This window comes from Rousettus aegyptiacus, unplaced genomic scaffold, assembly GCF_014176215.1.
Source record: "Rousettus aegyptiacus isolate mRouAeg1 unplaced genomic scaffold, mRouAeg1.p scaffold_m13_p_7, whole genome shotgun sequence".
NCBI classification, from domain to species: Eukaryota; Metazoa; Chordata; class Mammalia; order Chiroptera; family Pteropodidae; genus Rousettus; species Rousettus aegyptiacus.
The window spans coordinates 16,006,327-16,028,159 of NW_023416310.1; the positions used below are offsets into that span (position 1 = coordinate 16,006,327).

General features: G+C 53.1%; 1 protein-coding gene across 2 annotated transcripts in view; it reads left to right on the forward strand.

Annotated features, from left to right (window-relative positions):
• TOGARAM2 (TOG array regulator of axonemal microtubules 2) overlaps positions 1 to 21,833 on the forward strand; it is a 49,875-nt gene that overhangs the window by 8,078 nt on the left and 19,964 nt on the right. Inside the window, exons 1-12 of one of the 2 annotated variants that reach the window (XM_016145335.2) lie at positions 607 to 1,136; positions 3,457 to 3,598; positions 5,676 to 5,789; positions 7,627 to 7,908; positions 8,007 to 8,218; positions 9,049 to 9,239; positions 12,805 to 12,851; positions 15,246 to 15,409; positions 17,150 to 17,300; positions 17,503 to 17,667; positions 20,758 to 20,911; positions 21,607 to 21,712. In XM_016145335.2, the coding sequence (XP_016000821.2) occupies positions 3,571 to 3,598; positions 5,676 to 5,789; positions 7,627 to 7,908; positions 8,007 to 8,218; positions 9,049 to 9,239; positions 12,805 to 12,851; positions 15,246 to 15,409; positions 17,150 to 17,300; positions 17,503 to 17,667; positions 20,758 to 20,911; positions 21,607 to 21,712 (1,614 nt within the window). In that variant the 5' untranslated portion in view covers positions 607 to 1,136; positions 3,457 to 3,570. Of the gene's footprint in view, positions 1 to 606; positions 1,137 to 3,456; positions 3,599 to 5,675; positions 5,790 to 7,626; positions 7,909 to 8,006; positions 8,219 to 9,048; positions 9,240 to 12,804; positions 12,852 to 15,245; positions 15,410 to 17,149; positions 17,301 to 17,502; positions 17,668 to 20,757; positions 20,912 to 21,606; positions 21,713 to 21,833 lie in introns of those variants that run through there. The other variant, XM_016145336.2, reaches the window with a different exon arrangement.

Here is a 21,833-nt window from a genome sequence, read left to right on the forward strand (position 1 = left end):
AACTCTGTAGACCCGTCTGTCTCCTCCTCATGAGGACTGCCTGTGTCACCTGGGTCTGTCTTGTAGGAATGGAGGACTGGCCCGTCTTAACTCTGGAGAGCGTGGGTGGGCATGGGTGGGTGGGGGAAGGAGGAGGAAGAGCTCAGACCTGAAATTATTGAGCAACTACTACATGACTTCCTTTAATCCTATCAATACCCTTTATTAGGACTTTTTTTTTTTTCAGATGGAGAAACCAAAGTTCAAAGGAATTAAATAACTTTCTTGAGTTAATACTGGAGGGTCAAGGGCAGGTCTCCAACCCAACTGTCTGGCCCCAAAGCAAAAGTTGTGGGAGCCCTGAGAGGGGCGTTCAGGAGGATTCTGGGCATGGGGTGTGAGGTAGGAGAGTGCCTCAGTCTGAGCCTCTCTTCAGAGAGTGTTTCAATGGGGGGACATATTTTTGGGTTGAAAAACTAGGTTTGTTAGCTCTGCCCACTTTGCCCTCTTCCTTTTCTCTACTCATCTCGACGTGGGCACTATTCCACCAAACACGTCTGAGGAGGTGAGAACTCTGACTTTCTGGAACCCACGTTTTTCGGGGGTCTTTGCAAGGAGAGGTGGACAGTGTCACACCCACGTGAAGAGAAGCTTTGGGTGCAGCAGCTCCTGGAGGGCTGCATCTCAGGGTCCTCTCTGCTCTGACCCTTCCTCCCTCCTCAGGCGCATCCCTCACCTTCCTGTCCAAGGACTATTCTCTCAGGACCAGTCTCTGTCTCACTCCCACGGAAGCGAGATGGACACAGAGCAAGGCACTGACTCCCTGTGGGCTGTGCAAGGCCTTGGGGTGGTTCAGATTTTGTCCTAGAACTGGCATTCTTTACTGGGCTGGTCCTAGCTTTTGTTTCCTGTCCACTTGAAACCTGAGTTTCTTCTGTCACCTTTCTTCATTCCTGTGGTGCCGGTCACCATGGAACCTCTATAGTCATAGCTTTGGTGGAAGGAGTGGGCAATGGCCGGTTTTCTTGGACTACTCCATTCTCTGAGCTGGCAAACGGAAGCTGAGGGTGGAAGACCCAACGGCTCAAGGAATCAGAGCATCAAGGCGTGAGAATAGAATCCTGGTCCCCAGAACCCACTGGCTGTTAGCCCTTTAGGTCAGAACCTGACTGTTCCAACAGGGGAAAGTCACCCCTTGGTGCACAGAAGACTGCTGGAGGCAAACGGAGGCTCACTGAATTGTTCCTTGGGGGTCAGATGTTAAGTGCTGTCCATACTAAACCTCAAAGCTTTGTTTACATTTGGGCCGGCATATCTGATTCTAGTCTTTATAGTTTGGACATGGGTTTCTAAGTTCCCACCAGGTCCGGGGCCTCAGTGACTTTCCTGGGGGAGGTGGCACCCACTGCTCTCACGGAAGACATAAGACACAGTTGTTTGTCCTTGGGCAGGTAGGTGCCTAGGTGATCCTGCACTTTAGACGCTGGGGGCTTGAGAGGTCAAAGGTGTAGACACAGGCAGGGGTAGGTTTAAAAGGGCCTCTGCCCAATGGATGCCGTAGCGGGCTATGAAGCACCCAGGTTTCTCTTTTGTACCACTGGTTTGCCTTGGGGCATGGAATAATGTGGGCTGTCTTGGCCATTCTGCCTGGAGAAGTTTGTGGTGGTTTGGGTGGGGAACAGTCTTGCTCAGAAGGCCCTTTGCAGTAGAGGTGGCCACTGAACCCTGTGCTATCCATTCTCTCAGGCAGCTCCAAATCTGCTCTTTAGCCTCCTCGGGAGTGATTGCTTGGGGAAACTGAGGCGACAATAGCCATTTTGACAGCGAATGTGAGAAATAAGGCTGGGATCTTACTATAAAGTGAATCTGAATTGTATGGCCCAGTTGTTCTCCATCTTGTTTGAACATGAAAATCACTCAGGACTTAAGGGGTGGGGGGAAAGAAGCAGATCCCCGTGGCCTGCTCCCTAGAAGACTAGTTCAGTAGGGGCCTGAGGTGGGGTTTCAGAATCTGTCTTTTTAATCAGTTCCCAGGTGATTCTGAGCTACAGCCGAGGTTAAGAACAAGAACTGTAGGTAAATATTACTCATCTACACATAATTTGCACAGACATTTTATGTTCTGGTTGGTTATGGGTAGCAGGAGGTTGTGGGGCTTGCAACTCTCTCACTGTCCCCAAAGCCTGGACTCCACCTCGTTTGCTGTAATCCGGCCGTGGGAGGTCTGTCCCCTGCTGGAACATTCCTGTTGGGCTTTGTCGGAAGCAGCCACCTCATTTCTCTCCTGACTCCTTCCCAGCTCCTGGGGCGAGGGATGGGGTGGGTGTTGGAACCTGTGGACTAGAATCTTCTGCCACCTTGCTCGGGATACCTGCTATGTCTTGTGGACATTTCTGGGTGCTTGTCAGTACCATGGGGCCAAATCCTTATCCCTGTGGCCAGCAGACAGGGCATTGCCTTCTCCTCTGGTTGTGAAGAAAGTCCTCCTCAGACAGAGGACCTGAGTGGCTTGAGGTCGTGAGCAGTGAGACCAGGCAAGGACCGCGTTGGAGCCCATGTTTAGCCAGAAGGGTTGCTAGGAGCTGCTCTGCCTTCTGGGGACTGGGCGGGGACGGGTGGCGGGCTGGTTTCCAGACAGGAGGCAGGTTCTCTCGGTTCCTGAGCTGGGATTTCTTGCTCAGCCAAAGGGAGTTGGCACTGCATGCTGCTCTGTTCCCAGATGATATCTTGAGAGAGCTACTCTCAAGTAGAAATTAGTGGCCCTTTAGATGTAGATGTGACCTTTTGCCCCGATTTAATCACGGGCCACCTCCCTACCTGTCAGGGTAAAAGTGACTCACTATTACCTCAGCAAATGACTTATAAAATTATGCAAAGTCGCAGAGTCTGGGTAAGACCCTTGTCACATAGAAAGAGAATGAAGTTAGATTGAGGGCAATAGCCAATGATTGACCAGAGAGATTTAAGGGAGGCTGGAAGGAGGCTTGGGATGGTTAAGTAGTCAGCCACAGGACCGTGAAATGGCTGAGAGGGCCAGAGGTTTGGCGTGGTCACTGAAGTGAGAATGAGGGCCAAGAACTTCAAGACAGGTGTATACCAAAAGAAGAGTAGAGAGCCAGTTCCTGGGAGATGCCACCTGATAGCTGAGTGATGATCAGGGTCACAAAGCTCGACATTTGTCATGAGCTTCCAGGGCAGCTGGTAGAGTAATGGGTTTCTGAAGGAAAGAGAAACTTATGGACAAACAAAGTGTCAGGCCCCACCTTGATAAATTTCACTGTCCCTTGGTGCCTGTAGGCACGTGGCCTTGGCACTTGGAAATTCTGAAGTGTCTGAGAGAGTCCAAATGTCAGACGAGAAGTGGCAGATTTCTTTAGTACAGCATGCATTATTTAGCTCGTGATGGGCTTTCTGCAAAGCATTTAAAAAGTATTTGTTATTTGCGTGCACTGACTTCTCTCTGCCCCTCCCGACCAGAGGTCCCTGGATGCTTATAGGTTGGGGCCCTCCGACCCCTGAGGACTGTCCTCACAGCCTGGGGAGTAGCTGCAGCCTCTGGACAACCTCCCAGGCACCTTCTCCACCCAGGGCATGGGCACCCGTGACGCTGTCCCTGCAGGTAAGGGACACCAAGGGAGGCCGTGGTGGCAGGCTCTTCCTCTGACTCTCCTTGGGACTGGCTTCTGCCTGGGAGCTGCTGCCAGGTTGGGCCTTCTATGCCGGCCCAACTCTCCGTGGACTGATGCTGGCCCTCTCTGCTCAGCTTGCTGTCTGGGAGCTCCCTGGCCTGGAGAGGGCTTCAGAATATTCTGGAGACTCGGCCTGAGCTTTGTCTCCACTCTCTGAGCTGGGAGACTGGCTGAGGGGCCGCCCCGTTCTGTGGTAGGAGAATGAAGATGGACAGAGGAGTGGAGCCTGGGGCCTCAGGAGGTGTTGTGTGTCCCCGTTTTCTCAGCTGACAGGCAGGAGAACGGGAAGTGTATGGCCTATGGTCGGCTCAGTGTCAGGAGAGGAGGTCCCAGGCCTGGTGCTGCCTCCGGCAACTGGCTGCGTGAGCCTCAGTTTCCTCTGGAGAGTGAGGGGCTCAGTGGGGTCTGTCCCCGGTAGAGTGGGTGCCTGTGAGGTGGAGAGCTGCTGTTCCCTGGAGAGGTTGGAGCAGAGGCCAGGTGACCACTTGGGAAGAATTGTGGAGAGCCAGAGTAGTTCGGGAACAGCTCATTATTCTCAGGGCGGAGCGCCGTGGGGCTGTGGTATTTAATGGGAACACAGCTGCATAATTTAGAGCTACCGCAGATTCTGCCTGACCTTAGATTCTTGTCGGAAGGTGAGAGGTGCTGAAGAAAAATCTAGAAATCTAGAGGTAGAATGAAGATGCGGTCGTATGAACCCCTGGTCCTGTTCAACTCTTGTCCCACTGATCTGGGAAGCGAGGCTCAGAGAAGTGAATGTTTTTCCTCGAGGTCACACAGGTGACAGAAACAGGATGAGAACTCAGACTCCCGACTCCTGGTCTACGGACCTTCTACCCTGGGGTGGGTGTGCTGGGTTCCCCCGCTTTGTGGGGGCTTCTCCAGGTGGTGGGTTAGGGCCCCATGGCTACTCCCGAGGTGTGCCCAGGAGGGGCTGGGCCCGAAGGTGCAGGACCGTTGGTTCAGGACCATTGGTTCAGCTTGTAAACATTTAAGTGCCCACTGAGCTCAGGTACTGCGAAGATGAATACGACGTGCTCCCTGCCCCAGGATGCCAAGGGCTGGATGGGGAGAGGCAAGGAGCGGAGAGTGTAAGGTGGAGATGTGTCTGGGGTGCTGGGGGAGCATAGAGATGAGGCAAGACTTCTTAAAGGAGCAGATGCTGAGCTGAGTCTCCTCTCTTTTCCTGACTCCCTGCTCAGGGGCCCCTCCTCTTGGGGAGCTCTGTCTGTGCCCACCCCCGCTGGGGCTCACAGCCCCTACATTGTTACTGGAGGTTATTCATTACCCACCTCCTGGATGGGAAACAAGACTTCAGGTCCCACTGAGGACTGAGTCAGCCTGGCCCTTGACTGTGTCAGCAGGGACTGGAGGGGCAGAGTCCCCGGGAGAGAAGCACTTCATAAAACGTCTGCAGTAGGGAGCAATGGCGCCTTTGCTGGGCCGGAGTTCAGCAGAGAAGACGAAGGGTCTGTGTAGGACGGTGGATGAGGAGCTCAAGGACTCGCCGGAGAGGGGAGTCAGTGGTTTATGGAATGCTCTGCTTCGCCCCTGTGGGGAGAACTCAGGACCTAAGCCATAGGTTAGGGGGTTATAGCATGAGGGTGACAGTGAAAGGCATGGCAGTGATGGGGTGGCCCAGCCAGAGCAGCTGGTAGGAGACATGCAGAGGACAGAGGTCGGGGCTGGAGGTGATGGGGGCCGGGAGCCCATGAGGGAGGCTGAGAAGATGGGGGGAGGGTGTATGAGGAGAGAAGGGATGGAGTAAAACTGGGAGAGAGAAGCCAGCCTGAGGGGGCTGGGAAGAGCAGGGTCATGGGCTTCATGGGGGATCATGGTGCCCTGACTGGCTGGGCTTGGAGTGGCAGACCCCATCTGAGGCCAGACTCTGGTTTGGGGGCATGGGCTGCAGAGACCCTGAGGGCTAGAGGACTCGGGGCAGTCTGTTCCTCAGTGCTGGCCTCAGAGGGCTCTAAGATGCCACTCTCCCCGCGGTTCTGTCCCCAGCCAAGGTTCTGGCTCCAGTGGCCGTGTGCTCTGGGAACGTCCCTCCGGCCGGTGCCGCGCCCTGCGCACCCCCAAGTGGAAGCAGCGACTCCAGCCTGCAGGCTTGTGGAGAAGGTAAGATTGCAAGGCTGGGCGTGGTGACTCGGTCACACTAAATTGCTTTCAAATGACCTGGATGGCCTCTCTGCAGCCTTGGGCAGAGACGGGGGGATTCCGCCTGGCAGCAGCCCAGTTAGGGCTGGTGACCACAGAACAGAGCTTGGGCCTCATGCCTGGCAGTGGCCCCAGGTGTGGTTTTTAGTGTAGTCCCTCCTGAAAATGCCCTTAGGTTTTAAGTGGGTCATTTCAATCCTGTGCCTTAGGGGATGGAGGTGTACAGAGAAGAACCTCAGAACAGGGAAGTAGGGATGTCGGCATGCACCTGGCTACCCTAGGAACACAGGGGGAGCCCCAAGGGCCCCAGGGAGACAGGGTCTGCTGACCTTCACTTCAGGGTCTGGGCTGGTGGGGCGCCTGGATCACGGTACCTGCCGGAACAGTGATTTTCAAGATGCCCACTCAGCTTCTTTGTTATTTTCTGCTCTGCAACTTTTCGGTTTAGCTTCCAGCTACAGATGATTTCCTCTGCAGAGCCCCGGTTCCAGTAATTTGGATGGAGAGTCTGATCTGGTTACTTGTCCTCTTTCAGGCCAGTACCCCTCACAGGCCTGTGGCTGGCACCGAGTTTGGCCCTCCTTAGATCTGGTGCCAGCCCCATTCCAGTATCTGTGGCCTGGGCATCAGGGTCTCATGGCTGACATCAAGGTGCTCTAATAAGAGCCATGGGTGAGACAGATTCTGAAAGCTGATCTGTTTGTATGTCCCCCCTCTGCCCAGGGTCCAGTCTCATTCAGGGCCCAGTTCGAAGACTTCACCGCATGCAGATTTTCCGGGTCCCCCTCCTCCTCTACGTGCACCGAGGTCTTGTTGATATCTCTCGATGGCACGTCTCACATCTTGTAATGAACTCGCTTAGGAACATATCTTATTTCTCCAATAGATCGACAACGTCTGTGACTCACATGAGTGGTATATAATTTAGAAGCAATTCTGCATTGTGTTTTATTCCTAAACAAACTGCCATGAAGGATATGTTGGATGGAGTCTTAAAATAAGATAATGTGCACTCCATGATTCTAAAGGAAAAAAAAAAAAAAAAACCCGCAGTGTTACTAGGTCAAAATTCCGATTTGGAGCAATATTGGTAAAATGTTTTAATATTTAAAAAAGAAAAAGATTCGCAAGATTTAAAAATCTTACAAAGGTTTTGCTCTGGCTTATGTACGTGTTCTCAGGGCAGTTTCATAAATCGTTTTCAAAGAATTTGTTCTAAGGGAACTTGTTATATTAAAAAAGAACCTCCATCAAAAAAAAAAAAAAAAGTGCGCCTCTCATGCCTCTGTGTCTCCAACTGCCTGGACAGGGCTTGGCACATACTAGACGCCCACCGGGTGTTTGTCGAAGAAGCGATTGGATGAACTGGCGTCTGCACGGGAGCGTGCTTTGTTCTGAATCGTCTGAACTTCTCCTTTCCATTCGTGTCTGGCATATGTCAGGTGCTCAGTAGTATTGAGAGAATTGGTTGGTTCCTGGAGATTGGTGGATGGCAGTTTCTGGGCAGGAGGCCTTTCCTAAATATCTACGGCCTTTCGTCTGTGCTGTGATAGGGCTGCATATCGATTCTGCTTTTCACCCTCTTGCTACCGCAAGACGTGGCTCTTGTTTGGGTCTGGTGGTTCCCGGATGCGGCCGAATGAATGAATCAACCCAGAAATAACTAAAGCATTGAATGAATGGGATTCGCCTGGCACGTGGCTGACTGTTACAAGGAGGTAGTGCCAAAGAGTTTGCTGGGGCCTGGTGCCACCCTGGGCTCCGTGTGCCAAGCTGCTCTTGTCTCTGTCTCCCTCAGCCCCTCTCCAGCCAACACCGAGCATCTTGCTGGAGAAGCCATCACAGCTCTTGAGTGGACGTGCTGACCCTGGAAGCCTCAAGCCGGATGCTCCCCTCAAGGGCTGGCAGGCCAGAAATGGCCACCCCAGGAACCTCGGGGCCCTGTCTTGGGGCCCACACCCCCCGGTTCCCCTCGCCTCACTTGAGTCAGAGGCCAACAGTGTGGCCCGGGACACCATCCAGATCAAGGACAAACTCAAGAAAAGGAGGCTCTCAGAAGGCTTGGCAGCATCCTCCCGAGGTGAGCCCTGGGCCCTGCCTACCGGCCCTCTGCCCACCCACCCCAAGCCAGCCTCTGAGCTCCTAGAACTAACTTTATCCCCATCCCCACCCCATAAGCCTCTCTGGATCCTGGAGGAGGCCCCAAAGGGGTTCCCCTGAGGAGTGCCGTCCCCCGGGCCACTGCTCACAGGCTGCTGAAGTTGCCCAGGCCGATGCCTCCCATCCAGAGCATCCCCGCCACCCCTGAGGTCAGCGGAGCCAAGGAGAAGAGCCTGGACCCTCCCGCGAGCATTCAGGGGCCTCAGGGGAGGAAATCCCGCACCCAGGAGGTAAGCAGACCCGACTTCTCTCAGTCTTTCCTCCCTGTTGTCTTTCCTTCCATCCTTTATCAACCCCTGCTCCTGAGCCCTGAGCTTCCCTAGAGGTGTCTCAGGTGCTGCCCTTGGGGATGGGGACAGCATTGGGCAGGGCTCAGGGTCCTCATCTCATCTTCCCTCTCGGTGTACACGACCCCTGAGCCTAGCCTGGGAGCTCCGGCTGGCCGCCCCACAGGTGCTGAGCTCTGCTCAAGGAGAGACCATGTGACCATCTGTCTTTACACTTGGTGGTCCCTAAGGCCTTCTCTGGTCTAAATGTTCCCGAATTCCTCATGCTTCAGACCCTGTCCATTGTAGGCAGGGGAGTGTGGCAGAGGGGAAAGAATGCCGGGAGACAGAAGACTCGGAGATTGGAGCTTTGGTTTCTGCTCTGCCGCTCACTGTCTGTGTGACCTTGGCTGGTCACTGCCCTCTCTTGGCTCCAGTTTGCACATCTATAAAAAGAGTGGATTGGACTAGATGTTTTTGAAGATCCCTTCCAGCTCCGCTGTTCTAGGATTTTTCTGAAAGGAGAACAGAAAAACAAATAGTAATAACAGCAAAAGGAATGAGGGGACCCATTACCAGTCTTGTTGCTTGGAGTAGTGAAGAAACAATGAGCTTTTGGGGGTCCCAGGGTCGTGTCACTGGGAAGAGAAACCAGAGGACACTTTCCAGCACTGCTGCCCAAGTGGCTCCGGGTAGGAGGGACCACGCTTCTGAGGGGCCTGGGAGGTGAGCATCCAGGGGAAAATGTTTATGTGGACCAGAACCCTCCCCGCAACTCCCCCTTCCCCCCACAGGTGCAGATCTCCCGGCAATACCTGCACTGCAGTGACCAGAAGATGCACAAGTCACTGGGGGGCATTGTGATCCCACCCATCACAAAGGCCAAGGTGCCCGCTGGGACGTCCTCCTGCACGCCCGGCTCCCTTCCCAGCCCCTTGCCCCCAGGCCAGGACGTCCTCATGGGCTCGAGGGCCCCCCACACACGGTAAGCAGCCCCAAGTCAAAACCACCTATAGTCCTCTCTTCTTCTGTCTCCCCAAGACCTGCTTGGGGTCCCCATGGGTGAACCCGCATGCCAAGGTGGAGCTCTGGGGGACTGAGCCTGTGAAGGGCAGGGCCCCCCACCCATGAGCCACGGATCTGGGGAGGCTGCAGCGCTGTCGCCCGCTCTGATCCTTGTCCCCGCCCCCCCCCCCCCCCCCCCCGTGCCCGAGCCTCTGTCCCCGACCAGTTTCATGGCGTGTGCAGTTGCTGCAGGGGTGAATAAAGCACAAATTATTCTAAAGCTCCATTGAATTCATGGTAGCTCTCTGTGTTATGTATTTCCTTAGTGAATGGATGCTAAAAACACAAATATTATCATGTGTGTTGGAGGCGGGGAAGGTGGTCCACGAAACTTAAAAAAGAGTCTTCCTGTCCAAAAAAGGGTGGGAACCAGCGGGATGGAGGATGGCCGTGTTGTGACAGAGTCTGGGTTTATGGTGTGGGACGGGCGGTGCTCTGCTGCTGGCTAGCCACAGCCCTGTGGTCAGGCCAGACTGATGTCAGAACGTGTGTGCATGCCTGTGTGTGTGTGCGCGTGCACGTGCGTGCGTGTGTGTGAGAGGGAGAGCGAGCTCGCGGCCTGTGGGCCTGGCTCACCCAGCGCGGGTCCCTGCTGTGACTGACGTCCCTCCCTTTTCATCGGGGCCTGATGTGCTGAATGTTTCCATTTCCTTCGAGTCCTGCACTCTCTCTGTCTCCCGTGCCGCCTCCTCTTTGTACGCCCATGTCCACATCGTCCCCGACGCTGCTGAAGCATGGGAACCGTCCGTGGACCTGTTCCTGATTTTGAACTCTGCTCAATCCCAGGCCAGCGGCCTTTCCTTCCATCTCACTGCTCTTAACTACTTTGCATTATTCGAGCTGTTGATGCTGTTGAACTTCTCCTTCCTCACCTTCCCGACTTCATGCTGCCTCTCAGGCTTCTGGGCTCCTGTGCACCCTCTTACATGTGGCCATTCCTGAAATTCATTCCAGGGCCTTTTGCTCCCTTATTTTTGTCCCCCGCCACCCCTGCTCCGGGATCTTATCTGTTGGGCAGCTTCCAAGATCACCTGGGGTCGGGTGACTTCCACTCCACGTCCCCTGCTCTGCCCTGAGGTCTCCCCAGAGTCAGGCTCTGTGCTTCTGCCCTCCTGTTGGGCATCCCGAGTGTCCTCATGGCTGATGCAGATCCAGTGTCAGAGGAGGGAGGACGTGCCACCACAGAGCATCTCACATTTTCCCGAGCTGCCTCCCGCCCACAGCCTCCTGATTTCCATCGCCATGGAGGCATCATCTTTGACTCTTGCTCCTCCTGCTTCCCGTTACGGACAGATGGCACATCCCATCAGGTCTTCCTTAAACAACAAGAAAAAAACAAAAGCTTCCACCCCTCTCTTGCCCCTGCCTTTGCTCTTACTTTGCACTTACTAGCTCCCTCTTCATGCCCCCCAAAGCTTTTAACCTGTCTCCTTGTGGCCCTTGGCCCGGCATTCTGATGCCTCATTTTCACTGCCACGTACCCCCTCCCCATACACCTCTTTCATACCCTTCGCCTTTACTGACTTCTCGATGCCAGCAGCTTAAAGATGAGTCTCCTTGGTCTGACCTTCAAGGTGTCCTAGCTCATCACTCCACGCTCTTCCTCCCGGGCGGCTCTGCAGGCACCTCCCCACTACTCCAGACCCTCGGTGGGTGTGCCAAGCCCTGGACGGCGCCTCCCCTCCTCCAGCCCTGCAACCCCAACATGAGCTTTTCACCCTTGCCCCCCATTTCAGTTTCTACTGTTCTTCGAGTCCCAGCTGCACATCTGCTCTCTGAGGTCTTCGCTGCCCTCTTCGGGGCGGCAAGGGGGGAAGTGCCTTCTCTGTATCGCCCAACGACATCTGGCCCACGGACTGCCTGACAACCCCCTTTCACTGATTGGTTCGACTTTTATTTAAACCTCATTCTATTCTTTAACTTGGAACCCTACAGGGCAGGGGCTTTATCTCAAAATCTCTGTGGCTCCTGTGGTGTCCACTTCGGTACCTGGCATGGGTAGTCACAAAATAAATATCTGTCCCATTGCTGTGGCATAGATTTCTCTCCACTGAGTCTATGAGACGCTCTGCAAATGTATGGGAAGGAGCCTCCATTACCACTTTATTTATTCATTCATCCATACATCTATTTATCCCTTTACTCACGTAGAAGCTATTAAGTGCCTACTATGTGCCAGGTGTTGTTTTAGGTGCTACAGAAACAAAGCCAAACCAGATATAGAGTCTGTATTCTAGGCACTCATGAGAGAGATTTATAAGTAAAGCATTGACTCAGAGCCTAATGAGGTAAGTGCTAAGATAGAAGGCTGCCCGCCATTCTGGGAAGCCCAGTGGAAAATGACCTCAATCAGGTTGGGAAGACTTCCTGGAGGAGGTGAGACCTAAGCTGAGTTTTGAAGGTTGTGGGAGAGTTTTCAAGATGGAAAAGAGGGAGACGTGCGAAGGAGGAGTGACCGAGGCATTTAAAGGAGCTGCAAAGTCCTCCTGACCTCCACAGTCCCCTGGGATAAACTGGGCAGGCATTGAATGGACTCTTTTCTACTACCCGTCCTCTGGCCACCCCAGTCTGAGTCATTATGCTGAGTGAATCCTCTGAGGCCAGAGCACAGGACGTTGAGTCTCAGTCCTTTCACTGTGGCTTCTTACTCTGTCAGCTCGCAGGGTCTTCTGATGTCTGTGCGTTTCTCCACCGAGCAGAGGAAATCGATGTGGGGTAATGCACACCCAGTCTCCAAGGGAGAGTAAGCTCCGTGAGGGTAGGTGTTGTCGCCTGCACTGTTGATGCTCTGCTCTGAGTCTAGAACAGTGTTCAGCACTTAATAGGCCTTTACAAATATCTGTTGAATGAATAAATGGGTGCCGCCTATTTTAAAACCAATTAAAACCAGTGCAGGAATGCCCATCTTCCCTTTTTGGGGGTCATGTAGGTTTGAAGCTCTAGGACAGACAGTGGGAATTTACCATCAGCAACAAAGGGGTTCAATCACTCTAGCCCCCGTGGAGTCAGAGGAGTGGGGATTACGACCAAGAGGAGGAGGAATTTAGGGGTCACGGAGCTCTCATGCGCTGGAGCAGTTTGGAGGACTCGAGCTCAGTGTGCCCTGAACTGGGTGGAGATATACCCCCTACCTGCTGAGGTCACAGCAGAGGATGGGGCTTCCTTTAAGACAACAGTTTCCATGCGGAGACTGGCTTTCTGGGGGAATCAAGGGGCTGTGTGGTCAGAAAATGGGGCTCAGAGCTTTGTCTGGACACCCGGCCCGCCTTTGAGTTTGCAGAAGGAGCTGCGTTTCCTGTAGCTTTGAACTCCTGCCCAAGAGCCTCTTTCCAGGGCCACGCACAGCCCTGGCAGCGGCCCCCACCTCAGCCATCACCCCACCCTTGAACTGCCTGCTCTGGGCTCCTCCCAGCAACATTCCCCACCCCCCCCCCCCCCCCCCCGCCGTTTCTCATGGTGCTTCTTTCTCCCCTTATTCTTTTAAGATTGGTTCGGGAGAGTGGGCCTCGGGAGAAGACCCCTAAATCTCTGGGTATGTACTCTCCATATGCACCCCCACTTGTCATTTAATTCTTGGGCTCCTGGGCTGGGTCATGGGATCAGAATTAGAACCAGAGGAGATCTGAGAGCTCTGGGACCCGAGCCCTTCATTTCCCGACAGGGAAGCTGTCCCTTGTGCCATGCTAGTGGCCCATGCTTGTGCCAGTGGGTGCCTGGGCACCAGTGTGTGTAGCTTTACCATGGCCCAGCTGGGAGAGAAGGCTCTGTCTCCATTTGACTGAGGAACGGGTGACCGAGGTTCAGCGAGCCCGACCTTCGGGTCTGAGAGCGTGGAAGGCAGCCAGCCCCGTCACATCTGCAGTCAGGTCTGCGCGGCTGCGAAGCCAGCGCTCCTGACAAAACAGTGCAGCTGTCCCTGCTCTATTTTAGGCAAGTAGAGGAGAGTATGCCTAGCCAGACAAAGAGAGAAGTTAAACCATACCCCATAAACCCCTAAGTCTGCTGGTCCTGGAAGGTTTCAGTGTCAGGAAATAGGGCCAACAGGGCTGGAAGTGAGGCAGGGGGCCAGGCAGGAGGCCGAGGCTCAGAGAGGCTTTAGAAGAGGGTGGAGGAGGCATTTCAGCCTGATGACCTAATTGGAGAGGTGGGCGACGGGGTGAATGGAAGCTGAGCCCTGGGCAGGTTAGGTGAGGGGACCTGGGCGGAGCGCCCTGCACCTGGCTGCAGGCCGTTGGGGATTGGAGGCAGCTGCTGTGCTGGCCAGCAAGAGGGGTGGACTCCTAGTCCGGCTTCCTGGTGGCTCACTCTGTAATCAATCAGCTCAGCAGGTGGGTTGGTTGGCGAGGGGTAGGCTGTTGCCCAAGAGGTCCTGGGAGAAGGACGTGCAGCTGGGCCCGAGAGGCAGGACTGGCAGAAACCTCTGTGGTGACCGTGTCTGCTTTGCCCCCACGCCAGGCTACAGCGGGGTGAGCTCAGGCAGTGTGACATGACGCACACTGGTACCTAAGCATCCCTTCACGGCTAAACCTGGAATGCTGGCGTGGGGGTCTGTGGCAGGACACCCCAGTCCACAATCACTCCTTCATCTGCCTGGCTAGATGCTGCTTGAGAGCCATGTCCACAGGGGCGTGGGAGAAAGGACAGGCTGCTCAGATAAGGCTTTCTACAGTGTCTCTTGGAGGGATAGGTGAGGAAGGGGGATACAAAATAGCAAAGTCTTTGGAGGGCTCCCAGCTGACAGCTGGAGGCGACATTGCGCAATACGCATAACACACCCAGTACCTAGGGGTTCGTGCGGTATTGTCTGAAGCTCAGGGCTTCCCCTGTGGCATTGCTGTGGTCCTTGCCCTGGTCTGCTGGCACCTGGACACCTGTGCCCTCTGCCCTGTCTCTTACCTCTGGGCGGATGGAAGCTTAGCCAGCCCCTCCTCCCCCTTGGCCCTTGATCTTTCTCCAAGGTCTTAGGTGCACCTTGCATGACAGCAGGGGGACCCTTCACAGAAGTCATGGGCTGCTCAGGGGACCAGGGTGACCTGGGAACCCTGCCAGGACCCCAGGCTCAGACTCCTTTGCCAGCTTCAGGCAGCCCCAGATGGCAGCCCGCATCCCAGGGGACCCCTGATTTTCAGGTTCATCCAAGGATGGTGAGCTCCAAACTTTGTGAGCAGGAGAACACGGTTAACATTTTTTTCATTAAAAGAAAACTGATGGACCTACCCTCCCCCCCCCCCACACACCACCACTCTGCTTCCATAATAAGAAATGTACTTGAAAAACCATTTGATTGGGAAAATATAGACTGACAAAGAAATACTGTGGATTTGATGTCATTTAGAAATAAATTTGCATGTTTTTCAATCACAAGAGCCTCTGAAGGTCACTGGGCCTCAGCATTCCTACCCGTGAAATGCAAGGACTAGAGTAGCACATGGGAGCTCTCCAGCCCCTTCCTGCTGTGCCCTAGGCTCAGACAGTCCCATTTAACTTTTTTTCATTTCCTGACGTCATAGGTACTAGGTAAGATAGAGTTATATTCTCAAGAAATATCTTAAACCTCTTAGACAGCAGGCCTGACCCTGCTTCTTGCCCAGCTTCCTTTCCTTCCCTTCCCTGTATTAGAATAAGGTATGCAGTAATTATTGAATGAATGAATGAATGAATGAATAAGTGGATGAATGAATGAAAGAGTATATTGGTCCTTGGGAGGCCCATTCTATGCCCGGCAGTGCAACTCTGTAGAGTAAATTTAACTTGTGTCTTTCTCCATCAAGGGAATGTTGGGCAGGAGAATTCAGGGTGGAGGGCTCAGGCAATAAAGCATTACACGGGCCACAGGGTCACAGAGCCTCAGGCGTAGCCCCAAGGGATGGTCACTGCTTCAGAGTGCTGTGTGACCTCCACTCCATTCTTGTGCTTGACTCCGCAGAACCAAAACCTTTGGCGCCACCCGTCGGAGACAGGTCTGCCGCCCCTGAGAAGCCTGCTCTGCCTTCATCTCAGTCTGCTCCTATCCTGACAGCCTTCTCCTTCGGCCATGCCAAAGAAGCCCACCCCTCGCTCAAAGAAGAGGACCAGAAGGAGAATAGCAAGGTATCTGGAAAGTGAGGGGAGGAGGAAGTCAGGGTCGGAGGGGACCACTGGCTGAACACAGTGTGTGTGTGTGTGTGTGTGTGTGTGTGTGTGTGTGTGTGTGTGTTTTAATATGCAAGTGTGGGTCCAGCTTGAGGAGATCAAGGAAGAGCTTGGAGGCAACTGCCCCTAATACTTAAGGCTAGAATCTGTAGATGGCCTTGGGGAGAAGGCTGAAGAAAAGAAGAGAAACAGAGAGAGAGAAAGAGAAGAGGCGGGCAAGGGGAGCTGTATAAAGGGAAGAGCAGAGTGGGGAGCTGAGGGATGAGGGAGGCAGGAGGGCAGAAGGAGGTCGCACCTGGTTCGGAAGGAAGCAGGAAGCCTGGTAGAGTACAGAGGGGCTTAGGTGAACCAAACAGAGTAATTTGAGCCAACACCCAAGATAGCAACCGAGAGGCAGCTGACGCAGAGACAGATCAGGCAAAGGCTGTGCTTGACAGGCTGACAAATGGCTTGCACTTCGAAGGTGACCTTGACCCGCATGACTCTCTTCCCTAGTCTGGATAAATTTAGTAAAGCCGGGAGAGTCACCGTTATGGGGACTCATCTCCTTCTTTGAAACAGAGATATGAAAGTGCAACAAACATGTCTCGGAGGCCTGCTGCTTGCATGTCCTGTGTTAGGACTGGGATCCAGGGATGGCGAAGGTCAGGTCCAGGCCTACAGCCCTCCCACTCCGGCAAGGGTGACGGACCATGAAACGAAGGACCGTGAAATGATCCCAGCTTCTGCCTCACCTTAGCCGTTCATGCCCATGGCCATACCGTAGACCTGGGCACTGCGAGACCTGGGCACGCACTGCTCCCCCACCGTTATCTCCGTACGAGCAACCCGTTAGCTCACCACTATCTCCTGTTATTCTAGTTCAATCTGTCTAGTGTTCCAGCTCCAACATTTATTCCTTCTCTTGCATCAACGACATTCTCCTTGACATATTAATAGGATCCTCCTTATCGGCATCTTAGCTCTCTATTATTTCTTTCATCTTAAGAAAACAAAACAAAACCAGAACAATTCTCTGGAAAACCAGAACCCGTTCTCTCCTGAGACCATTGCAGTCGGGCTTTAGATCCCTCCCACCCCCCAAGTCCCCTCCCACCCCCCACTGAATTTCTCACGTAGGGATGGAGCGGGGGAGATGGCTTCTTTCTTGGTTCTCGGACTAAACCAAAGGTAGCCCCTTTCTAGTCCTTGGCAGGCTCCTCCTCGTCTTCCTGATCTCTGCACACTGGAGGCCCCCAGAGCTCAGACCTCTGGCCTCTCGCCCATGTATATTGACCCTTGTGACTTGATCCAGTCTGTAGCATTAAGGACTCCCAAACTTCCCTCCCCAGCCCAGACCTTCAAGTAGCAATTAAATTATTAAATACATATATATGTTGTTACTTACCATTCCTGTTTAGATATCTAATTATCTTTCAAACTTACTCTTTTCAAAACTCAACTATTGAATCCTTAACCCGCCCCCCTGCCCACAAACCTTCCTTTCCCCAGTGTCCTCTCTCAGCGAGTGGCAATAAAGGCAACTCCAGCCTTCCATCCGCTCTGGCCAAAAATCATGGGCCCCTGCTTGCCTTCTCTCGCTCTCATCCCACACCTCACACATAGCAAAAGCACTGGTGCAGGCCCGATCACTCCACAACTCCCATTTCCGCTTTCTAAGTGAGCCCTGTGATGGAGTGTGCCTTGACCTTGTGCCAGATCCAGGTCACCATCTCCAAGTCTGCCCAGGAGAAGCTGCGGCTGAAGCAGATGAAGGAGATGGAGTCGTTCCGAAGGATGAAGGAACCGGAGAGGGAGCGGGAGCTCACGTTGCAGGGCCTGGGCGCCCGGGGAGCCTTGATGAAGGAAGGTACTGTGCGCCTGGGGCGGGATTCCTGCAGGCTGCGGAAGCTTCTGGGCTAACTCCTTGTCCTAAAGAGAGGCTGCCACAGCCTCCCACCCTCCTAGCCCTGCCACTGGACAGGGAGCCACACCTGCTCTCCCGTAGCCCACCCTGGGGCTGGGGGATAGACAAGATCGGCTCCACGCTGGGGTTTTCTCCGCCTCCACAGGCCTCCTTCCTCTCCGGGGCAGCAGGACCCTGTCTGTGCCCACTGGGCTGAGCAGCCCACGCAGAAACAACGTCGGCGTCATCCTGAGGAAGCGGGCCAACCGGGCCTCACTGCCCAGCATCCCCGTCAGCAAGCAAGAGCCCAGCTTTGCCCGCCATGCTTCAGGTAGGGCCCAGAGCTGCAGGGCGCTTTGGGGCATGGCAAACGTGAACTGGGCTGCTCCACTCTGCTCTGCCCACGTTAGAGTACGGGGCAGCCTGGGGTGTGGTCACCTCACCGGAAAGGAGGAACAGAGTCTGGGAGACAAAAACATCTATGGGCCAGGCTGGGAACCCAGGGTATCTCAACTGACACAGTGGATGGCTAGATCGATGTGCCCAGCCTGACTGACATGTTCTAGAGGACTCGCCGGTGCACCAGGACCATAGATGCTGGGAAACAGCATCCACAGAAGTATCTGGAAACACTGGGAAGTGGAAGAGAGGGTTCTGGGAAGGGCTTGGGTTCCTGCGTGTTGCTTCATAAAGTGTCAGACAGGGCTGGGTACGGACTGGATCTTAGGACCCAAAATTTCTATGGGGTGCTCAGGACGATGCCAAAAAACAGAGGAGGCTCGGTCCCCATTCTGGTAGGGGCATGTCCCTTTTGCCTGGCATTTTCGTACACTGGGCCTCCACGTGAGAGTTCACTGGAAAAGATTTCGCTGCCAAGAAACATTCGAAAACCGCCAACTTGGTTCAGAGTATCTTTAAGTGTGGGATATGGTGGGACAATGATGGTTAAACACAGCATCGTTTTCGTGCCAGAAATAATATTGACTCGCGTCCTTTTCCGTTCTCTTTCTATCCTTTTGATTCTATCAGGTAGAAAGTCTTCATTTGGCACTAGTCTTTAGCACGTCTTAAGACTTGCAAATATTCTCTTTATTTATTTATTTATTTATTTATTTATTTATTTATTTATTTATTTATTTAAGTTTATTGGGGGTAACATTGGTTAATACAATTATGTAATTTTCAGGTGTACATTATCATTTGACATCTGTATATTCTATTGTGTGTTTACCACCCAAAGTCCGGTTTCCTTCAGCTACCATGTATTTGATCCCCTTTACCCACTTCACCCTCTCCCTATCCTCTTATATTTGACACCCGTTACCCCTTCTACCTCCCCCCTCCTCCCCCACCCCATTAGTAACCACTAGTCTATAGCCCATGTCCGTGAGTCTCTGTTTGTTTGTCCTGTTCATTTGTTGCTTTTAAGTTTATATCCCACATATAAGTGATATCATGTGATTTTTAACTTTTTCTGTCTGGCTTATTTTGCTTGGCATGATTATCTCGAGGTTCATCCACGTTGTTGCCAGTGGCAGTATTTCATCTCTTCTGATGGCTGAGTAATATTCCATTGTATATATGTACCACAGCTTCTTTAGCCAGTCATCTATCGTAGGATACTTCGGTTGCTTCCATGTCCTGGCCACTGTGAATAATGCTGCTATGAACATTGGTGCAAATATCTTTTTGGATATGGATTTTCAAGTCTTTGGGGTAAATACTCAGTAGAAGGATTGCTGGATCATATGGTAGACCAATTCTTAGGTTTTTGAGAAACCTCCATACTGTTTTCCATAGTGGCTGTATCAATCTGCAGTCCCACTAGCAGTGTATGAGGGTTCCTTTTCCTCTGCATCCTCTCCAACATTTGTTATTACTTGTCCTGTTGATTATAGCTATTCTAACAGGTGTGAGATGGTATCTCATCGTGTTTTTGATTTGCATTTCCCTAATAGCTAGCGCTGTTGAGCATCTTTTCATTTATTTGTTGGTCATTTGTATGTCCTCTAGGGAGAAGTATCTGTTCAGGTCCTCTGCCCATTTTTTGATTTGATCAGCAAATATTCTTTTTAAACAAAGAGACCTTCCTTTACGCTTGAAACATCAGAAGGTGGCTATTATTTTACAGGTAGAACTTATAATGTTCTTTTACTGTAAGTATTTATCATGTTCTATGACAAATAATATTAGTTTATCAATTGCAGCAGTGACATAAATTTCTCTTTAAAATAACTTACGTAGGATTTGCGAAGTGGTTTGATTTGAGGAAAAATATCATATAAATAAAAGTAGAGATAATTAAGAGATATGGTAAAAAAAACCATAAAAGTGGTAATCGAATGGTTGATATTTGGGAAATATTGATCTATCTGAGCCACCCCACTCATCCTATACAGCAGAACTGAGACCCAGAGACTCAAGACCCAAGATCACTAAAGTGATGGTGGCCAGCAGGGACTAAGATTTGGGCTAATGACCCTTATTCCAATGGCAGAGCTGAAAACAAAATTCAGGAAAGAGGTCTTTGCATTTGGCTTTAAGCAAACAACTGCCTGTCAACTCAGATTTACCAGGACCTCCCGAGTATGCCGAGGCGACAGCCATGCCAGTGGAGATGAAGTGAGTTTGGCCATGCGAGCTCTGGCCTTGGAGGAGACCTTCTTGTCCTAGCTCTGTTGACTATGTGATCAGGGCATTGGGAGAGATAGATGGCCTCTCAAGTGCCTTCCTGTTCTCTGGGATTTTATGATTCTAGCATGCGTGCCCAGGGAAGGAGAGCCTAGGAAACAGGAAATGAATTTTAAACAACATCGCTGCTTATAACCAGTCCCTGCAGGCGTGGCCACTTCTTGATGCTCCCCCTCCACACACACACACACACACACACACACACACACACACACACACGTGCCAGTTAGCTACATTGTCTCCTTGCTGCTTTCACTGTCTCCTGCTTCCTCCCGCCCTATGCATCACTTCCCCACCTGTGGGCAAATTCGCAGAAGGATAGAGAGTGAGGGGGAAGGAAGAGAAGCTGATCATGCTGGGTGGGGACGAGGTTAGAGTGCCACCAAAGTGGGTAGAGGGACCATTCCTTGACAGATTTACTGGCCTCACTCCAACCACAGATAGGGCAGGCCTGGGAGTATATTACTGGCGCGGTGGGCTTGGTCACATGACATCAAGCTGCAGATCACAGGTCAGTTTGTTTATGATAATAATCAGGTTGGCAAAGGCAGGATTGAGTACAGGTAGGTGGCCTCTGTGGCACCCCAGGCAGCAGAGCCCAGGCGCCAGCTTTTCAGCCCTCACTAGCCCCTTCTGCCCTATGCCCAGTAAGGCGGGCTCCGTGCTGCGAGCCAAGACTCAGGCCCTCTTGGTGAAAGCTCCAGCATTCCCTTTTTTTCTGTGAACGCAGCTAACTCGTTACCCGCGGTGCTTACTTTGGGGTCTCCTGAGTGGGAAGAGGAGGATGAGGAGATGGAGCTTCGAGCCTTTAAGGAGTTGAGGCCTTTCTCAAACCCAGAGCTGGGGTTGATGGACGCCCTCCAGTGCCTCGACAGCAACGACTGGTGAGGTGACACCTTCCCCTTTGTGTCCTGTGGCCAGGGGATGGCTACAGAATATTTCCTGCCCTGCACCCCCGTCACCCCCACCCCCCAGCTGCCCTCTTCTCCTACGACTAGGGCCTGGTCCTGTGGAAGGAGGAGTGTGTGCGTGTGTGTGTGTGTGTGTGTGTGTGTGTGTGTGAGAGAGAGTCCAGCCGCCTGTGTCTGCCTTGTGACCTCCAACAGCCCTGTGCACTGTTCTATGGCACATCAGGCCCATGAGTGACAAATGTAAATTTGACTCCACAATACATGGGGGGCTTAGAAAGGTCACGGCCCTTTATTTCTCTAAATCAAGTTCCATCTGCTCCCCGTGTTCCTACCGCTGTGCTGGCGGATGTACGATCTGAGTCGTGAGCAGATCGTGGGGCCAGAACATTTGCAGGAAGCCCTCCCCATCTTCGGTCCTCATGTTCAAGTACCTTCCCTCGAAGGCTCTGGCTTTGTGCCAGGCATGGCCCGGGTCCTGGTGTTGAGCTGCCCTCTTGGGTGAGGGGGAGCCAGGGGCCCATAACGTGGCTTTTACACAGCCTTTGGGGCCACCGAATCCCACCTTTCTGTGGCGGGGGGAGGGTGGTGGTGTGGGTGTCCCTGGTCTGCAGAGGGAGTGGGCCCCTCGCCCACCCTCACATGTGACAGGGCCTGGACTCGCTTCTCAGGCAGATGAAAGAGAAGGGCCTGGTGAGCATCCAGCGGCTGGCGGCCTGTCACACGGAGATCCTTGTTGGGAGGCTGCACGACGTGTCCTTGGCCGTGACCGGGGAGGTGAGGCCTCACCACCAGCCCGATGCGCTCCGCCCCGCCCCGGAGCCAGTCCCCCTTCCCTGGGACTGTCACTCAGTGCAGGTCACACAGCAGCCACGGAGGGGCTCATGGCATCCTCGCT